General features: G+C 46.1%; 1 protein-coding gene across 1 annotated transcript in view; it reads right to left on the bottom strand.

Annotated features, from left to right (window-relative positions):
* Positions 1-17413, bottom strand: part of ITGA9 (integrin subunit alpha 9) — a 319285-nt gene that overhangs the window by 111735 nt on the left and 190137 nt on the right. The window contains exon 18 of the mRNA XM_045089112.1: positions 11998-12148. Within this exon, the coding sequence (XP_044945047.1) occupies positions 11998-12148 (151 nt within the window). The remainder of the gene's footprint in view (positions 1-11997; positions 12149-17413) is intronic.

Below are 17413 nucleotides of genomic sequence, written 5' to 3'. Positions count from 1 at the left end.
AGTGGCTGTCACGGAGCAGAGACTTCCGGTGGGTCTGCCCTCTAAGGGATGGAATGGCAGTTCTGGAAAGCTGGATCATCACAGGATGTGGCTATGCATTCACAGTCACCACTAAATTCCAAAGGCATCTTCATTTGCTGGCTCCCCAATTCCAATTCGGGCTGAAATACCCTGTGTGCCACTGATCCTGTCACCTGAGAATGTCACACACACGTCTCAGAGCTGTATCTTTGTCAACATGCTTATGACACAGACATCCGGTACAATGCCACGAACGCCAGTAGACAGCAACTATCACCTACTACTATCACCTACTACTATCACCACCACATTTAGGGTTCCACCAGGTCCCCTGGGACCCACCCAGGTGCCCACCTCCGGCCCCAGCATGTGTCTTCTTCCATGAGCCAGCACCCATGGGTCTTCAGAGGTCTGGCCTCAGCCAGGGAGGCCACAATGTCCATAACTCACCCTCAGAGGGCAGAAAGCACTGGGCCTTTTATTCCTTGGTAGATGGCCCTTAACCAATGATTGATGCTATGGGGAAACAAAAGCCCAGCTTCCTGACCTTGAGATGGACCTTGCTGAGGTGTGAATCACCCTTTCAGGCTCCCCTGCAGGAGGAGGCCAAGGCCACCCTACACAGCGCTGGGCCTGAAATCACGCCATGTCCTGTCCTGCTTCTCCGCTCCCTCCACATCAGCTTCAGGGAAACTTAGCCTGAGACCCCCACATTCTCCTTGATTTTTTTCACTTTCTTTTGTTTGCCTTGGCTTAGCAGTCCATTTTCATGGCTTTCCTTTTAAGAGGTGTTGTGCTGCTTTATGAAAAAGGCTTAAAATCCAAGACTCCCCTTTCCCCTTAAAAGAGGAAATTATTAAATTGCTGTTTTGCAGTTCATTAGAAAAAAAAAATCCAGAGGTTTAACACATGTTTTCTAACACCCCCCCCCCCCCCCCCCCCCCCCCCCCCCCCCCCCCCCCCCCCCCCCCCCCCCCCCCCCCCCCCCCAAATAGATTTACCCCAAGTCCTGCAGCTCTGGGAAACACCCTTCTTAATTGATCCTTGTTGTAGCTACAGCTCTGTTGACATTTCTAAAGCAAAACGTAGCCTTCCTTCCAAACACAGTGAATACACAAGTGAAGCTTTTCATATATGTGAAAACTGAGCCCCACCGTGGAACATTGAGGCCACGTTGTAATTGGAAGTGGACATCCGGGTCTCTCTACCACCTCCGCACTCCCACCACTGCAGGAAGGGCCCAGCCTGGCTCTCGGGCCGGCTTCACTAGGGGTTGGAATCTGACACTAAGGCCAGACAGTGGTCACAGTGCTGCCACAGGTAATCCAGGTGAGAGTCCAGCCTCGGGGTACCTGCACTTACCACCCATTATTATCTTTTCCAAGAGGAAATCAGCAAAGGCAGAAACAGCTCAGAAACCAGAAAGGCTCTAGGGAACTTGGGATTGCTCTTTGGCACGTGGGACGGGGAAGACCAACAAGGGAAGAGAGAGTGAGCGAGCTCGCCTCTGTGTCAGAACCTCACATGGGCTTGGAGCCAGGTGCGGTTTTTCTGCCTGGCATTATGCAGGAAGTTCAAGGTAAAGTCACCAGGGGGCTTGGGGCACTGGATTAAAAACAGAAAAGGGGCGGAAAAGACTTATTATTTTCTGAGTATCGATATCCACCCTGAGGGCTCCCTTACCAGGGCAAGAGGCAAGTTCATTCATCATCTTAATGGCCCAGCCAAGATGACTATAAACATCTAAGGGTTGCGTTTGACTCCAGGCTACTATTAACTTGACGGGAGACACCAGAGAAAGCAGAACACAATGAAAATCAGTTCCTGCCAGGAATGAGTGCAGTGGCAGAGGAAGGCTGGCGGTTTGAGGCGCACGCATTCCTGTTTGCAAACCCTTCCTGACGCGACACAGAACACATCTTGTTTTGTTCCTACGTACAGACGCAGTTTCTGTGTGGAAACTTCTGTCTGAGAACAGGCCCGGGCACTCCCACAGATACAAAGGTATATAAACATGTAAGTGTCTAATCTTTCCCACTCTATCCCGGGTTAGAAACTGGATCATTTTTATCCTCTGGCACCATCTTGAGCGGCTTGCCTTGAAAGTGAGGAGAGATAAGCCCTTGAGAGAAAGGGACTGCCTTTCTATGGTAAAGGTAGATATAACCTGGAAGGGTCCCTTTACAAGAAAAACAAGCTTGTAAGCCCTCTTTGCCTTCTGTCCTAAAGAATAAGCCATAGAACACCACAAAAGCTGAGGTGGTGCTTTTCTGCCCCCAAACCAACTTGGAAGCCAAGTTTCCTCTGGAATTCACAGCACTCCTCAGAGAGCAAAACTAAGTTTTCCCTCACGCAACTTCTAGTCAACATCATCAGGCTTCCCACACCGAGCCCTGTCACAGGAGGAGACAGAAGGACATGGGACCCAGCCCTCCACCTTTGTCTCTCGGGGAGGTTAGATGGTGACACAACGTGTCAGCCGGATTCACTGACTTATAACCAATCAGGGTTGAGCGTGAACTATATTTCTTAGGAACCTGAAAGTGCAGGAAGCTCTAACACGTATTCTAACTGGTAGGTTTTTGTTTTCCCTGCAGGATCCACGGCCCTCCCCTTGCTACCTCACAGCTCCCTTTCCTTCTGGCAATCCCAAGACTGAATCTCACTTCTTGGCTTCCCCGGCCCATTTGGTCTTTCTTGGCTCTTCCTCTAGCATGCCACCAGCTTTGGTCCTTTCTTCCATTTCCTCAGTCCATATCCTCAGTCAAGAACACAGATGGCCGATCGCCGTCTACCTGATAACAATCCTGGATTCCCGCACCAGGTTTCACGGGACCTGCAGACCTCTGGGCCGGTCCTCTCCCTGCCCAACTGCAAGACTCAGGGCCAAGCCCTGCATTGTTTGTGGGGTTCATTATCTTCATCCTTCTCTAAACTCTGATATTATTCATCACACATATCACATATTTGAACCATCAACATCCCCAAACCCAAAATTCGAATACGTCAGGAAAAAGTTCATAAAAAAAAAAATCAACAGGCATTATTATAAGCAAACAAACAGGAGCCACCAAAGCTAGCTCATTTCACTTAACTGATATATATTTACCAAGGTGTTTTTTTTTTTTTTTTAATTCTAGTTAGCATACAGTGTTAATATTAGTTTCTGGAGTAGAATTTAATGATTCATGACTTATGCAGAACACCCGGTACTCATTTTATTTACCAAGTTTTAAATTATTTTTCATGTAATTTTATTTTTTTAAATAAAGACTATTAATTAAATATAAAAATATGTTCAGTTTTTTTTTTTTTAAAGATTTATTTATTTGTGAGAGAGAGCATGAGAGAGGGAGAGAGAGAGCACAAGCAGGGAGCATGGCAGGCAGAGCAAGAGGGAAAAGCAGGCTCCCCACTGAGCAGGGAGCCCAATACGGGACTTGATCCCAGGACCCTGGGATCATGACCTGAGCCAAAGGAAGACATTTAACCCACTGAGCCACCCAGACGCCCAAAATATATTCAGTCTAACACGAGCTCTATTTTTTTGACATTAGGATGGCACATGGCTGTATGCACTACTGGGTATTTACCCTAAAGATACGAACGTAGTGATCCAAAGGGGCATGTGCACCCGAATGTTTATAGCAGCAATGTCCACAATAGCCAAACTATGGAAAGAACCTAGATGTCCATCAACAGATGAATGGATCAAGAAGATGTGGTATATATACACAATGGAATACTATGCAGCTATCAAAAGAAATGAAACCTTGCCATTTGCGACAACATGGATGGAACTCGAGCATATCATGCTTAGCGAAATAAGTAAAGCAGAGAAAGACAACTATCATATGATCTCCCTGATATGAGGAAGTGGTGATGCAACATGGGGGCTTAAGTGGGTAGAAGAAGAATCAATGAAACAAGATGGAATTGGGAGGGAGACAAACCACGAGTGACTCTTAATCTCACAAAACAAACTGAGGGTTGCTGGGGGGAGAGGGTTTGGGAGAAAGGGGTGGGATTATGGACATTGGGGAGGGTATGTGCTTTGGTGAGTGCTGTGAAGTGTGTAAACCTGGCGATTCACAGACCTGTACCCCTGGGGATAAAAATATATGTTTATAAAAAAATTTAAAAAAAAAACCAAAAATGAAGAGTCAACACCGTCTGACTTTCGTGCTTTTTCCTGTATTCTTGCTTTTCTTCCTCCACCCCCGCTCCGCCCTAGAATGTAATCTTGGTCTGAAGTAGGTGACAATATATACCTTCTGAATAAATGAACAAATTATAAGGCTCGTGCTTGTGTGTAGGAGGGTTGCCATGGCAGGTACGTATCACATACAAGTTGTTGGCCTAGGGGCCCCACTTAACTCAGCCCATCTCATTTTTTTTTTTAATTTTTTAGGATTTTATTTATTTATTTGACAGAGAGAGATCACAAGTGGACAAAGAGGCAGGCAGAGAGAGAGGAGGAATCAGGCTCCCCGCTAAGCAGAGAGCCCAATGCGGGGCTCCCAGGACCCCGGGATCATGACCTGAGCTGAAGGCAGAGGCTTTAACCCACTGAGCCACCCAGGTGCCCCAGCCCATCTCATTTTAGAGAGAAAGTGAGGCACAGAGAGACAGCCCCTGGCTCAAGGTCACCTGCCCGGCAAGAAATAGAGCTGAGTTTCTGCATCTGCAGCTGAATGAAGGTCATGAGAAGGTCGCTTTCCCTCTATTCCACCTTGTCTACTTGCTATGTTACTTCTAAGAACTTCTGAAACATTAAGCTGCTTCTTGCAATGGCTGCAAAGTACAAATATTCCAGCCTTGGAAAAGTTTTCAAAGCCTTGTTGGCTTTCAAAATGCTGTGAATACTGTGTCCATTGACTCCTCCCCAAAACACTTGCACTTGAACCCCCACACTCCATTCCCTTTGCTGGCTTCTCTACCACCCATAGGTGCCTGTGAGATGCTGATGAGCCTGCAGACATGCTCAGTTTGGCCACAAATAAGATCCGTGTGACCAACAGGCAGGCAGGAGAAGGAGCCTCCAGCATATGGAAGACAGAGAAGCTGTAGGCCACAAACCGGAGGCCTCCAGGCTGGATGCAGTCAGCCAGACATGTGTATTTGGCCCATACAATGTGCGAAGAACACTTTAATTAGCTGCCAAAGTCATGCGATTTCACATAAACATGTAGATTTCTGGCTTTTATTGAAAAATAAAAGTCTGACAGCACTGGGCCCCACTCCCACCTGGTAACCGCTGACTGCTACAGGGAGCTGGCTGCTCTCTCTGGAATGAGACTCCCTTTCTCCTCAGTCTTCACTGCTTCCCGCTGTCCCACACTGGATCCCCCAACCTGCTTACAATACTTGCCTTGCCCCCTTCCTGTAAGACCATGAAGTGCATACCAGTATTGCTCAAGCTAGAACCTTGGCTAAGTTCCATTAGGCTAACTTACAAATTCTGGAAGCCTAGAAAGTAAGGTGCTTAGGTTGCACATGCTTCCAGCCCTGGGGGCATCTCTAGCAGGTGCTGGTGGCCTCACAGGTGCGTTGCCCTTTCTGGGTGCTCCACCCCATGTCCACTAGCCAGCAGCTATATCTTATATGCCTGAGTGCATTTTTCCAGAAGGAGGTCAGTTGTTCTGGACAAGCACATTACAGGACGGAAGTCCTGGGGAAGACCCCCCCCACCCCAAAAGCTTCAACCACTGACTCCTCAGGAGGGTGTATCAATCCCCCAGCTCCCTCAGCCATGTGGTTTGCTTTGCACTGTTCCCCAGGGTTGTCCAATTAAACTCTGGTACCCAGTGTGGCATCTGGTTTAACAGCACCTTTCATTAGCAGCCTTCACAGGTCTATCCCTGCTCTGCCTCCCTCCCAGCGGTCTTGCACCTCCCAAATGAACTGCCCTCAATTCCTTGCTTCAAGCTCAGCGTCCAGGAGATCCGAACCAAGAACGCACTCATGCTGTAGAGAAGAGACTAGGTCAGGGGCCTGCCCTCACTCTTTCTTGCCCAGCATGGCCTCCTCTGTGGCTGCACAGCTAGCTCCTGTGACCCCTTTGTACCCAGTGGTCACCTGGGAGCTCTCCTGCACTAGCCTAAAGCTTACAACTGTCTGCATCTATGTCTGTTTGCATGCGGGCTGTAACGGTTACTGCCATGAAGACAAACTCTAGAATCCAGTCCCTTCTTTGAGCTTATCTGTCTCGGTCACATGAGGCATTCCTGAGTGCAGGAGTCCTAACTGACAAGCAACTTCCGCATCGGACAGCAGGCATCTGCATTTCTCAGATGTCCCAAGGTCACCCTGCTCCTGGGAATGTTGCTGGCCCTTTGACACCCCCCACCATGGGCAGCCCCTTTCCATCTTGCTGGATCACTCCTGTCCCTCTTCCTCTGACCTCTCACCAGGGTCCAGGCAGTTCTCTCCTTCACCAAATAAACTCACCCACTCCACCCCACCTCTGCAATGATGGAAGCAGCAGATTTCAGTCCTTCGGAGGCCTATCCATCTTTCCCTAAGTGCTTCTCTGGGGCCCTTGGGCACCCCGAGCCTCACTGTCACAGTCGCTTGCTGCAGGACAATGTTTCAGTGCTCTGACCAGTAGTTGGCGTTTGTGCTCTGCTTGCTGACCTACCTTACACCCCATAAGGCCATGAGTTCTTTGTGAGCAGGGACCAGATCTTACTCATCTCTGGGTGCCTTAGCAGCTGGTACAGTCCCTGGCACTTAGCAAGCAGGTACTTAATAACAACCATCTGAACAAATACATTCTTGTCCTGAGGAAGCAAGAAGAGTTAAAGCCTGTGTGCTGAATGGCATCGCAGCGAAGAAATTAAAACTCAACTTGATCTTGACCCCTGGGTCACAGGGCCATACAACTCCAGAGGGCACCATTCACAAAGTCTGTGGAGTGGGGCTCTGGACATGTCATTCACACAGAATCTAATGTGAATGTGACCGTGGGGTTGGGGGATACGGATGTGCTCTTGTGCATTTTCTCCATTCTTCCTCGTTCTCCCTTTCCACTGTGCCGCTCCCCCGCCCCTCAGGGATCCTGCACACTGCTCCGTGGGAGGCCACTCTATGACCACTGTAGGCTGTGCCCCAGCCAGCCCGTCTGCCAAGCAGTCGGTGGCCACCAATGCATGAAGTCCTGTTTTATAGAGTATTCTCGAGTTAGCTTACGGAGGCGAGAGGAAAGCCAGCAGATGGCTGTCCATATGCATCCCACATTTTTTATAAATCATCTTCCCTTATAGGAAAGAGCCAGCATGAATCTGTGAAAGCAGATTTGTGTTCGAGAGGACAGAAAAGTCCATCTTCGGGGCGATTGTTCAGTCTCAGAAATGGATACATCACAAACTGTGTCATGACACAGAAGATGGGAGACCTTGGAGGTCTAGGGCCTGAGCTGCCTTACAGCTTGGGACAGAGGGATAGCCCCCTACCCTCCCACCCACATCCCCGGGGAAGCCAGGTAAGGCATCTGAGGTGAGATCTGAGGGCAGAGCAGTTGATTAAAGAAAACAGGGATGGAAGGGCTCCCAGGACTGGATTATAACTGGATTCAAGTGTGCATGCGGGGGATGGTGAGCAATGAGGTTGGGGAAGAGGGAGGGCAGGAAGCTCTGCCTCAGAACGGCCTCTCAGGGAACAGCTGAGGAGTCTGAACTCCATTCTGAAGAATGTGAGGCAGGAAGAGTGACGAGATTAAGTTTCTTCTCAAATTTTTATGGTATAACTGATATCATAAGCTTATTTTTTATTAAGTTTTTAAGTTAGGTATTTACTGTGGCAATAATTTTTCTTACATTTGCTTACTATTTTAAATGCTTGTGAAATTTGTTTTTGCTTACATCTATGTTTATTTGGCCTTAACATTTTATTACACAACGTATTCTTGAGTGCTTTATCTCTAAGTGTCTTTTTTCTCAGGAACAGTTTCATGCTTATTAAAGCTTTAATGGTTATTGAAGCAGATGCTGCCTTGCTCACATTCCCTAGAACCAACCAGAGCACTGGTCACCTGAAGCCAGCACCCTTCAGGCCAAAGGCTTCCAACTTTTCACTGCCAGAGTTGTTTGCCGGAGTGTGGCCCATAGCCAGAGAAGGCTGGAAGTGCCAGAGAGTTGATGCCCTTGGAGGGCTTCTCTGTGGATGAGTGGTAAGAGTTGGTGGATAAATCTCTTAGCAGCCTCCTTACCCCTGGGAGTGATTCTGAAGGGTGTTCCACAGAGCCTGTCTGAGGATTTGCAGTGGGATGGAGCCCGAGTTCCTCACAGATTATCAGTGCACACTTCCCTGTCTTTCCTCTCTTCCTCGTCTAAACTCACCACTCTCACAAAGTGCCTCCGGAGATCATTCCTCAAAGAATGATCTGCTTTTAGGGAAATCCAAACCAGGAGAGTTAATAGAGTTAATAGACCTTATCAATTCTCATATATTCAAGGATATCTTTATTCTGTCTTCACAATTGAGGGCAAGCTGGCTGGGTATAGAATTCTTAATTCACAAGAGAAACTATCCTGATTTTTTAATTCTGTTACAGAAAAGAAGCCTATGGAACACTGGTTTCTTTATTTTCTGTTAGTATCAGTACCATCACTTTCATTTTTCAAATTCAAAATCTCATGAAGCTCTGTGTTGACAGTCAAGGGCTCTCAGTGTTTTTGCCTGGTGTTTGCAGAGCTCTCAGTGTTGTTGCCGGGTGTTTGCAGAGCTCACTCAAAAAAATGGCGATCCCTCCTTGCTGTCTACTCATGTCTTCTATTCCAACAATTTTGGAGCCACTTCCCTTTGCTGGTTTCCGGTCTCCACCTTCCACCTCTATAATTCTCACAGTCATTCTTCATTGTTTGGTTCTTTTTTTCTGAATTCTCAGAGACTATCTCAAATACGCCCTGTGTAACAATGAAGCAATTTTTTCTACTGCTAATTCTGCTCTTTCCTGATTATAACACATTTTAATTCTGCTATTGCTTTCCTGGTTTTCTTACATTTCCTTATTTTACCTGCAATCTTTATTTTTGTTTGCCTCTAAGTTCATTCTCTTTTCATCCCAGCTTATCATTCTATCTGATCTTTCACTGTGCTCATTTCCCCCTGAATTTAATCAAGAAAAGTGAATGCTAGAATAAAATTTACTTTTGTTTTCTATTAATAATCTTTCTAAAAGGTATGCTTTCCTTCTGTATCCTGAGTTGCATTCTTCTTCATTTATGTGTTAGAATGTTTCTGTACAGTCCATGTTGGTTATATTAGGTCTACGCAGGGTGAGTGGGCTCTCCTGGTTCCTCTTTACCACTCATCTAGGTGCTGCGCCAATCCTGCTCTGGGCTGAGTGATGCCATTTACATGTCCATTTAGAGTTGTGGTTGTGATCACAGGAGAGGATTTTTTGTTTCTTTCCCTTCTCTTGCCACACTGATGGTCTTCGTGACTGTTTTTCTAGTTGGTCCTGCCCAAGGGGCAGCTATGTGATGTCTCTGTGCCCTGTTAACCTTTCTTACATGAATGTTTCCCACATCCTGAGGAGCCTGATACCTTGTCATCTTTCTGAAAAATTGAAACTGGGGCTCCCTGTCCCAAAGTTGTTGGGATTCAGTATAAATAAGATAAAAATGATCAGCTATGATAGCTGATGACTAATATGTGGGCTTCTCAGGTACACTGTCCTCACCTGACTAGACCCCTCATCCAGAATGCCTGGGGGCTACCTACTACCCCTTGAGGTGCTCAACATGACACAGGGGTAGAAATGATGCTCTCCTATCACTTTAAGAGGAGAAAATTCTGCTGAGTGATTTATGTTCTTGGGCATATTTCCATCTCTTCACACCCTATATTAATCAGACCAAGGTTATATTTTATGATGGCACACCCTTAGCCATCCCTGCCTCATCCTACTTCCCCTATTTCTCCCCTGCACCATTCCGCCAATATGGCAGATGCACCCAGATCGAATGCAGGAGGGCATGGGAAATGTATGTAAGACCCCTGGTATATAGTAGGTAGTCAACAAACACTATGTTGCTTTCCCCAAAGAGTTACAAGACTAAAAGTAAAATCATTTGTTCATAGCAATCACTGTGAAAGACATTCATCACAGTTTTGTTTTGTTTTTAGATTTATTTAATAGAGACAGAGAGAGCAAGAGAGAGAGTGTGAGGAAAGGAAAGGGCAGAAAGAGAGGGAGACAAGCGGACTCCTAGCTGAGTGGGGAGCCTGACATGGGGCTTGATCCCACGACCCTGAGATCATGATCTGAGCTCAAGCCAAAAGTTGGATCTTAACTGACTAAGCCACCAAAGGCACTCTCATTCATCACAGTATTGAAAAGGAAAAAACTGGAATGAAATATCTATGTAACAGGAATTTGAGGGTAATCCATAGTATACTTTATGACAGAATATTATGCAGCCTCCAAGCAAAAAAGAAAACTACGATGAAGGGAAGGAGAATAGGATCTAGGAAGCTACACAGTTTGTGAAATACTACCACCAAATCCTATATACCGACAGAGTGGGGCCAGCTCAGAACTTTCTAGCAGACAACAGAGAGAACAAAGCCTAGTCACAGGGACAACTGTCTACAGGTAAAAATAAGCCAAAATACTCGGGAAAAGCACAACTATTCCTAAGTCTGAGACCAGAGAGAAATTTCTCCCATCCTAAGCAAGAGGAACCTGCCACATAATGACCCAGCCACCAACTGCATCCTTTCGGTTACCACAGAGATGAGTTTTACAGATCTGTCCTTGAGTGAGTCCCTCTCCCACCACCGCCTACAGCATGATGGCATCAGGGCACAGGAAATGCTGTAGAAGACACTCTATGTGAAGCCAGAGATACTAGAACCCTATAGATACTTGGTTCTCTCTTGACTGGGCTTAAACCAGGATCATTTTTAGGATGTAGAAGATAGATGGGAAGCATGCCTTTCCCATAGTCCTTCTTGATTGCTTCTGTTGCCTCCCCAACCCTGGTGCTCCTAAAAGCTATTAAGCAGCAGAGTCTGAGATAAACTCTTGTGAAGTTCTTGGAGTGTGAGCATTCCAGGTCACTCTCTAGGCTTCAGGGGCCCCCTAAACTGGGCAAGGTTGGTGTAATCCTATTAAAACTGTTGAACTTCCAGGACCTGTGTCTGAACGGAAGTTTGCCCACTAGCTGGAAGCTTTTCCCAGTGCTCATCTATGGGCAGGGAGAAGCTGTTCCTCAGAAAGCGATTTTGGTTCCATTTAACACAGAGATCAAGGTGCTGCAGTTCCATGTTGTAAACATGCTGAAAACCTCCCAAGAATTGCCTTTAAAACTGCCGTCAAAACTCAGAGCAATCACCAGGGAGGGTGAGGTTTGTCTGAGCCCACTCATTCCTGTTGCCTGCTGGAGACTCGTTCTTTATTTCTTCCTGTAGATGGTTCATTGAGGTGAATTATGGGACAGGAGAGAATACCAACTCCTTTTTCTTTTCCAAGTCATTCTACTTAATTTATTCACACCCACGAATTCATGCTGAAAAACTTACTCAGTTCATGAAAATAATTTCATTTCAATTCACTCAAATATATCATAAGCAAACATGCCAAAGCAACCCCCTAATGGAAAGCATCAAGTGCACCAGGGGTGATAACAAGCATAGTAAGCAGCGACCTGTCCTTATCCCTTATCTTGTTTTTCACAACTACTGACATGAAACTGGATTTCTCTAGAACACATGAGTGTCCGGAGAAGAGGTCAGACATCAAATGGTAGGGAGAAGGCTCCATAAGACAGCAAGGAAGGGAGACAGTGTTAGAGATGGATATTGCTCCAATGTAGCTTCTAAGTTCAGAGGGAAAGGATTCTCATAGTTCTGAATGATACCCCACAGAGTGAAAAAGTTTGCAGAATCACTACACATTGCAAGCTATGATGAAAGCCAGAAAATGCTCCAGATGGAACAAAGACTCTCTTTCAGGGGTGCCTTCCTTACCTTCTGCCACATGTTGATGAAGAAGAGCTCCCGGGAAACGTTGAAGGACAGGTTGGCATCATAGGCATCATCCCCGAGGTTTGAGATGGAGATGTTTAGGGAGATATTCTTCACAGCCCCCAAAGCTAGATAGGGGGTTTTCCCATCAACGCTGTAATGAAAAATAAGCAGCAATGAGTGCTCTGAAGCTTTCACTAACATAATATGAGATATCAGAGGGTAGCTGGAGGTTGGGGACAGAAACTCCCTTGGGGTCAGAACCATACGTTCCAGCAACCCCATTAACCAGCCATGTATCCTTGTGCAAGCAGTCAGCTTCCTCATCTAACAGCCTAACTCACTAGGCTCTTCTGGGGCTCACATCAATCTCAGAAAATTGTAAGACGTTTAATAGCCTAGACACAGAATCTGGCCATGTATTCGCTCATATGTTTTTGAGTACCTACTACCTACCAATCGCAACTATTCTATTTGCTAGAAGACAGAACAGTGAACAAAACAGAGCTCTTGCCTTCTTAAAGCTCCAGGGAGATGAAAAACACATACACCAAGCAGCGACCATACAGGTCAGATTGTGATAAGAGCTACAGAGAAAACTCCCAAAGGGTAGGAAGGGTAGAGAATGCCAGATTTGGAGGAGAGTGGGTTGTAATTTTAAATAGCATGGTTGGGGAAGCCTCACTGATGAGGAAACCTCTGAGTAGAAACATGATGGAAGAAAAGGAGCAAGACGCACAGACACCTGGGAACTAGCAAGGGGAAGTTAGGCCTGGCACATTCGAGGACTGGCAAGAGTGCCGGAATGGCTAAGAGGAGTGAGCAAAGGGGAGCGTGGGAGGAACTGAGCTCAGAGAGGCAAAGGGAGTAGGGACAGACAGATCATATGGGGCACTTTGGGGCCGTCACAAAGACCTTGGTTTGACTCTGAGATGAAATTCCCGCAGGGCTCTGAGTAGAGGAGTGGCGTAACCTGATTTTCACATGTGAAGCCTCACACTGGCTGTGATGTGAACGGTCTGTAGAGTGTGTGGTCGGGAGATGTAGGGAGCCTGTTTGGGAAGCCCTCACAGTAACCCAGGAGGCAGCTCAGACCACACTGAAGTAGTGAGAAGAGGTCATGTTCTGGATGTGTTTCCAAGGTTATGCCAACAGATTTGCTCACAAATTGGGTGAGGGGTATTAGGGGAAAAGAGGCGTCAAGGACAGCTGCAATGATTTTAGTTTCAACAACTGGAAGGTAAGAGTTGTCCTTCATTGAGATGGAAAGACCATGGGTATGGAAGGTTCAGCAGGAAAAAATCCAAATGGCTACTGGATCCTTAAGAAGAGGTGTTGAACAGCTAGGTGCTTAAGTCTTAAAGGAGTGTCTGGGCTGGAGACATACATTTGGGAGAGACTGCATATGATTGTTAGAGAATGAGCGTAGATAGAGAAGAGGTCTCACACTTAGGGGTTGTGGGTGAGGAAGAGAAGAGAAAGCATGAGGCAGGTAGGAGGAAAACCAAGAGAGATGGTATCTAAGAGGCCATAGCAGTCATGTTCCAAGGAAGGAGTAATCAGTTTTGTCAAATGCAGTAGACAGGTCAAAATAACATGAAGAATTAAGACTGGCCACTGCAATTAGCCACCTGGAGGTCACCAGTGATCTCATTAAGAACTGTATTAAGTGGCATGATAGGGATGGAAGCTTGGAACTGGCTTAAAAGATGGAGGAGCAGAATAAATGGAAACAGTGAGCACGCTCAACTATTTGGAGGAGTTTTTCTGTAAAGAGGAGTAGAGAAATAGGATGACAGCCAGGGCGGGGGAGTGGGCTCAAGGCAACTGGTTTTTGTTTTTTTAAGATGGAAATAGTCGTAGCATATTTGCACGAGCATGGGAAGGATGTATCACAGAGGGAACAACTTATGACATGACAGGGAACAACTGCTGGATGGCCTGGTGGACAAATGGAGGGGCTGGCCTCAGCCAGCACAAGGTGAGAAACTGGAGCCAACGGCACTGACATGTGAGTAGACGGGTGTTAGAAACAAAGCAGAGGTTCCTTTGTGATTGCTTCCATCTTGCACTGAAACAGAAGTAGGGTTAAAGACTGGGAACAGAGAGGAGAAGGAGGAAGGAACACTTGAGGGGCAAAGAGAAGAAGGGAAATGGCAGCCCAGGATGTGGGGGAGTGAGCAGGCCATCCATGGAGGACAAGGGAATGAGGACAATGGGGATGAGGACAACGATGAAGGTGCACACGAGATGGATGCCTGTTGTGTGACATGAGCTGTGGACAAAACAAATTCACATTGGTAGCCCGTCTTTGGCCAACCAGTTAATGGACGATGTGATTAAGCTTACTCAGAGTTTATGTAATGGAGAGTCTGATATTTTTCTCTGCTCAGCATCCTGACACCTTCCTGTTTGGGAGGAATCTCAAAATAGGTGGGAGGAGCACATCAGAAGAAAGGGGGTAGGCCCTCCCCGTTCCCTCCTCTTGGGTGCCTGACTGGGCATGCAGTCATGAGATCTAAGTGTAGTCAGTATGACGAGCAGATACTCCCAAGAAGGGCCATGAATTTTGAGGGTTGCACAAACACCCTGGGGCCCTCTGAGATCTTCTGAGGTGGCTACACCAGTGTTGAGATTCCAGGGGTGGTATCCTGAGCTAAGCCTGGTCTCCCCTGTTTCCTGTTCATGTTGGTTCCCCAGGCTTCCTGCCTATGCTCTGAATCAGCCCATATCCTTCCAATAAATTCTTCTTCTGCTTAAATTAACCAACACACGTTTATTGCTATTTGCAACCATTAATACAACAAATTGAGCACGAAAGAGAGGAGATATATCCAAAATCTCAGTAGGCTATAACCCTTTGAAATACAGATTGCTGCGGGGGGAGTGGGAAGCAGTCCTATTTCCCATCGGTGAAGGGAAGACCTCACTTTCCTGTATGCCCCGGCACTTCGGCAAGGATAATGTGTGCAACGATGGACTTGCTTTTGGAAGCGAGAGCTCTGAGGATCCAAACAAGATTTGAAAAATTAACTTAGAGAAAAGTTTCAAATTCTTGAATGGCCTCCAATACATTGACACCCTGACCTCAAGCTATTGTGGCAGTTATTTATTATTGTTGGCCATCTTCATTTTAAACATTGATGGGTTATTTCTGTCCTCCTGTTTGCTTTTGTAAGATTACAGGAGTAATCCTCAGGCCTGGAGGAGTTACGAGGGCATGCTAAGCTTGCTTTCTCTTGAGAAGGAAGGGCCTAAGCCCTTGAAAGTAGCCCAGTCACATCAGAAATTATCCATAGTTTCCAAATGGAACATAGAGAGACAATACAGAGAAGCACGGGACAGTGGGAGTGGGAGCTGCCTCCTCATTCCAGTTTTGTTTATGATCAGCCTCTCTTCCTCACATATAAACGGCAAGGGAGCAGGCCCGGATGTCTAACCTTCTCCGGCACCCGGAGCTCGGGTCTCTGTCACTTAATCAGGCACCAAGGTCATTCCTGGTCTTTCAGAGTCAAGTGACTCTAACATGGCTCCATGGCGAAGGGAAGCCAGGCGTCTTCCAGGGCAGAATGTGAACTCAGCCTTCCCTATAAAGGGGGGCCTCAAAGCTGTTCTCACTTTCTACACGGTCTAAGACTCATGTCTTCATAGGTCTTTGGAAGCACGTGTCTGCTTCCAAAGTTATTCTTAGAAATGAAACAAAATGTAATTTGCCTGGTGTTGGGTGCTTTAAAACATGTCATCTTTCTGAAACCTTACAACACCGTGAGCCGGTCCTGATGTTAGTCCCATTTTTAGAGGCGAGGAGATGGAGAAGCAGAGATAAGGTGGCTGGCCAAGGAGCTGCGCTGGGCTTAGAAAGAAGCACCTCCTGTGCCTTCAAAAACCTGCCCCCTCCATCATGGGCCCCTTCTGATCTCTCTCCTGGGGGAAATAAATCTCCTTATTATGAGCCCCTCTAGCCCCATGTGCTCCTCCAACCCCTCCCAGCACTTACCAAGGTTGGGAGGACACATTTAATTGTGTGGTTATTTAAGAAACATCTCTTTCCTATTAAAATCTAATCCCCAGGGGGCAAAGACCCCGGTCTGATTTGCTCATCACTGAACCCCTGGTGACAGACTTGGGCCAGGCACACAGTAGGTGTTCAGCGAACCCTTATGGAATGGAGGAATGAACATGCCTGACATCCCCACAACAGTTCATCAGCTCAATTTTTGCATTTTATTGTTGGAGACAATGAGCCCACCCCTCCCCCCACCCAAAGGGGAACCCACTTTGGTCAAGGTCACGGAGCCATGTAGGGCCTGAGCTGGAGCTAGTTCCCATCTTCATGCCTGACTTCCTTTGGCATGAAGGTCATCTAAGCCACAGTTCTTACATAAACTCCATCTTAGTTGGGAAGGGCTTTGGGAAGAAAAATCTTTTATGACATCTAAAAAGAACAGAACCCCACGGAGACCAACCTCTCTGTCAGGACTGAAAGAGTACGATACTCTGATATAGGGGTTTTCGGCAAACATCCCACCAGTGCTTATTTATTATAGAACTACCTTTCTAAGTCTTGGGGAATCTTATTCCCTGAGATATTTTGCCATTAATTCCAATTTGCTTGTGCAATCTTTTAAATGTGTCTTATTACTTTGTTCACCACTCACTCATATTTTTATATGAAAAGTGTTACTAACAATCAACATACAATACAAATCATATAGTTTCTATAAAGTGTATCTGACAGCACATAGAGAACCTGCTGGAAATATACTGCTCATTTGTTATGAAAAATAATAAGTGTAACTGCCCTAATACATCTTTATAGCAGCTATTTTTGGAATATGTTGGGCTTGTATTTAAGTTTAGTGCTGATTTGTGTTACTGCTGCCATGTCGATAGCACTGGGATGCAGAACCCTTCTCTGACGTCACTTGTCACCACTCAGAAGTCCTCACTGGGGAGATGCCATCCATTTCCATATCAGCTGTCATATGCTGAATGCCTGAGGGCCCCAGAGTAAATTCTTTCCCCTCTACAGTCCCGTAAGCAATTTTATGCAGGTAATTTTTTGAGGAGATGCTAAGGGAAGAAATTAAAGTAGCTGAAAGGTGTTTAATAATTAATGATCCATTGGATCATTTTAGATTTTCCCTAAGTCTTAAAGATTAAAGCCATGACTTTATATAAATGATCTGTAGTTATAATCCACTTTCTATAAGATATAATACTTCTATTTTCTTTTGCTGCTGGCTGCACTCTAGACCGAGTCAAGGATGTCAATACAGGAGCTAATCAAATGCATTCTAGCCAACTGTATTTGAGTTTTAAAAACTTGTCATACCCTTATTATTACTGACGATCTATTTGCCACCCACAACTGTATTTGATAATGACAACTAGGATAAAGGTATAGGGCAACCAAATC

The sequence above is a fragment of the Mustela putorius genome, unplaced genomic scaffold (assembly GCF_011764305.1).
Source record: "Mustela putorius furo isolate JIRA1106 unplaced genomic scaffold, ASM1176430v1.1 tig00003834_pilon_pilon_pilon, whole genome shotgun sequence".
NCBI classification, from domain to species: domain Eukaryota; kingdom Metazoa; phylum Chordata; class Mammalia; order Carnivora; family Mustelidae; genus Mustela; species Mustela putorius.
Note: the sequence above shows the minus strand (reverse complement) of the source record. Positions and strands in the feature narration are given on the sequence as shown.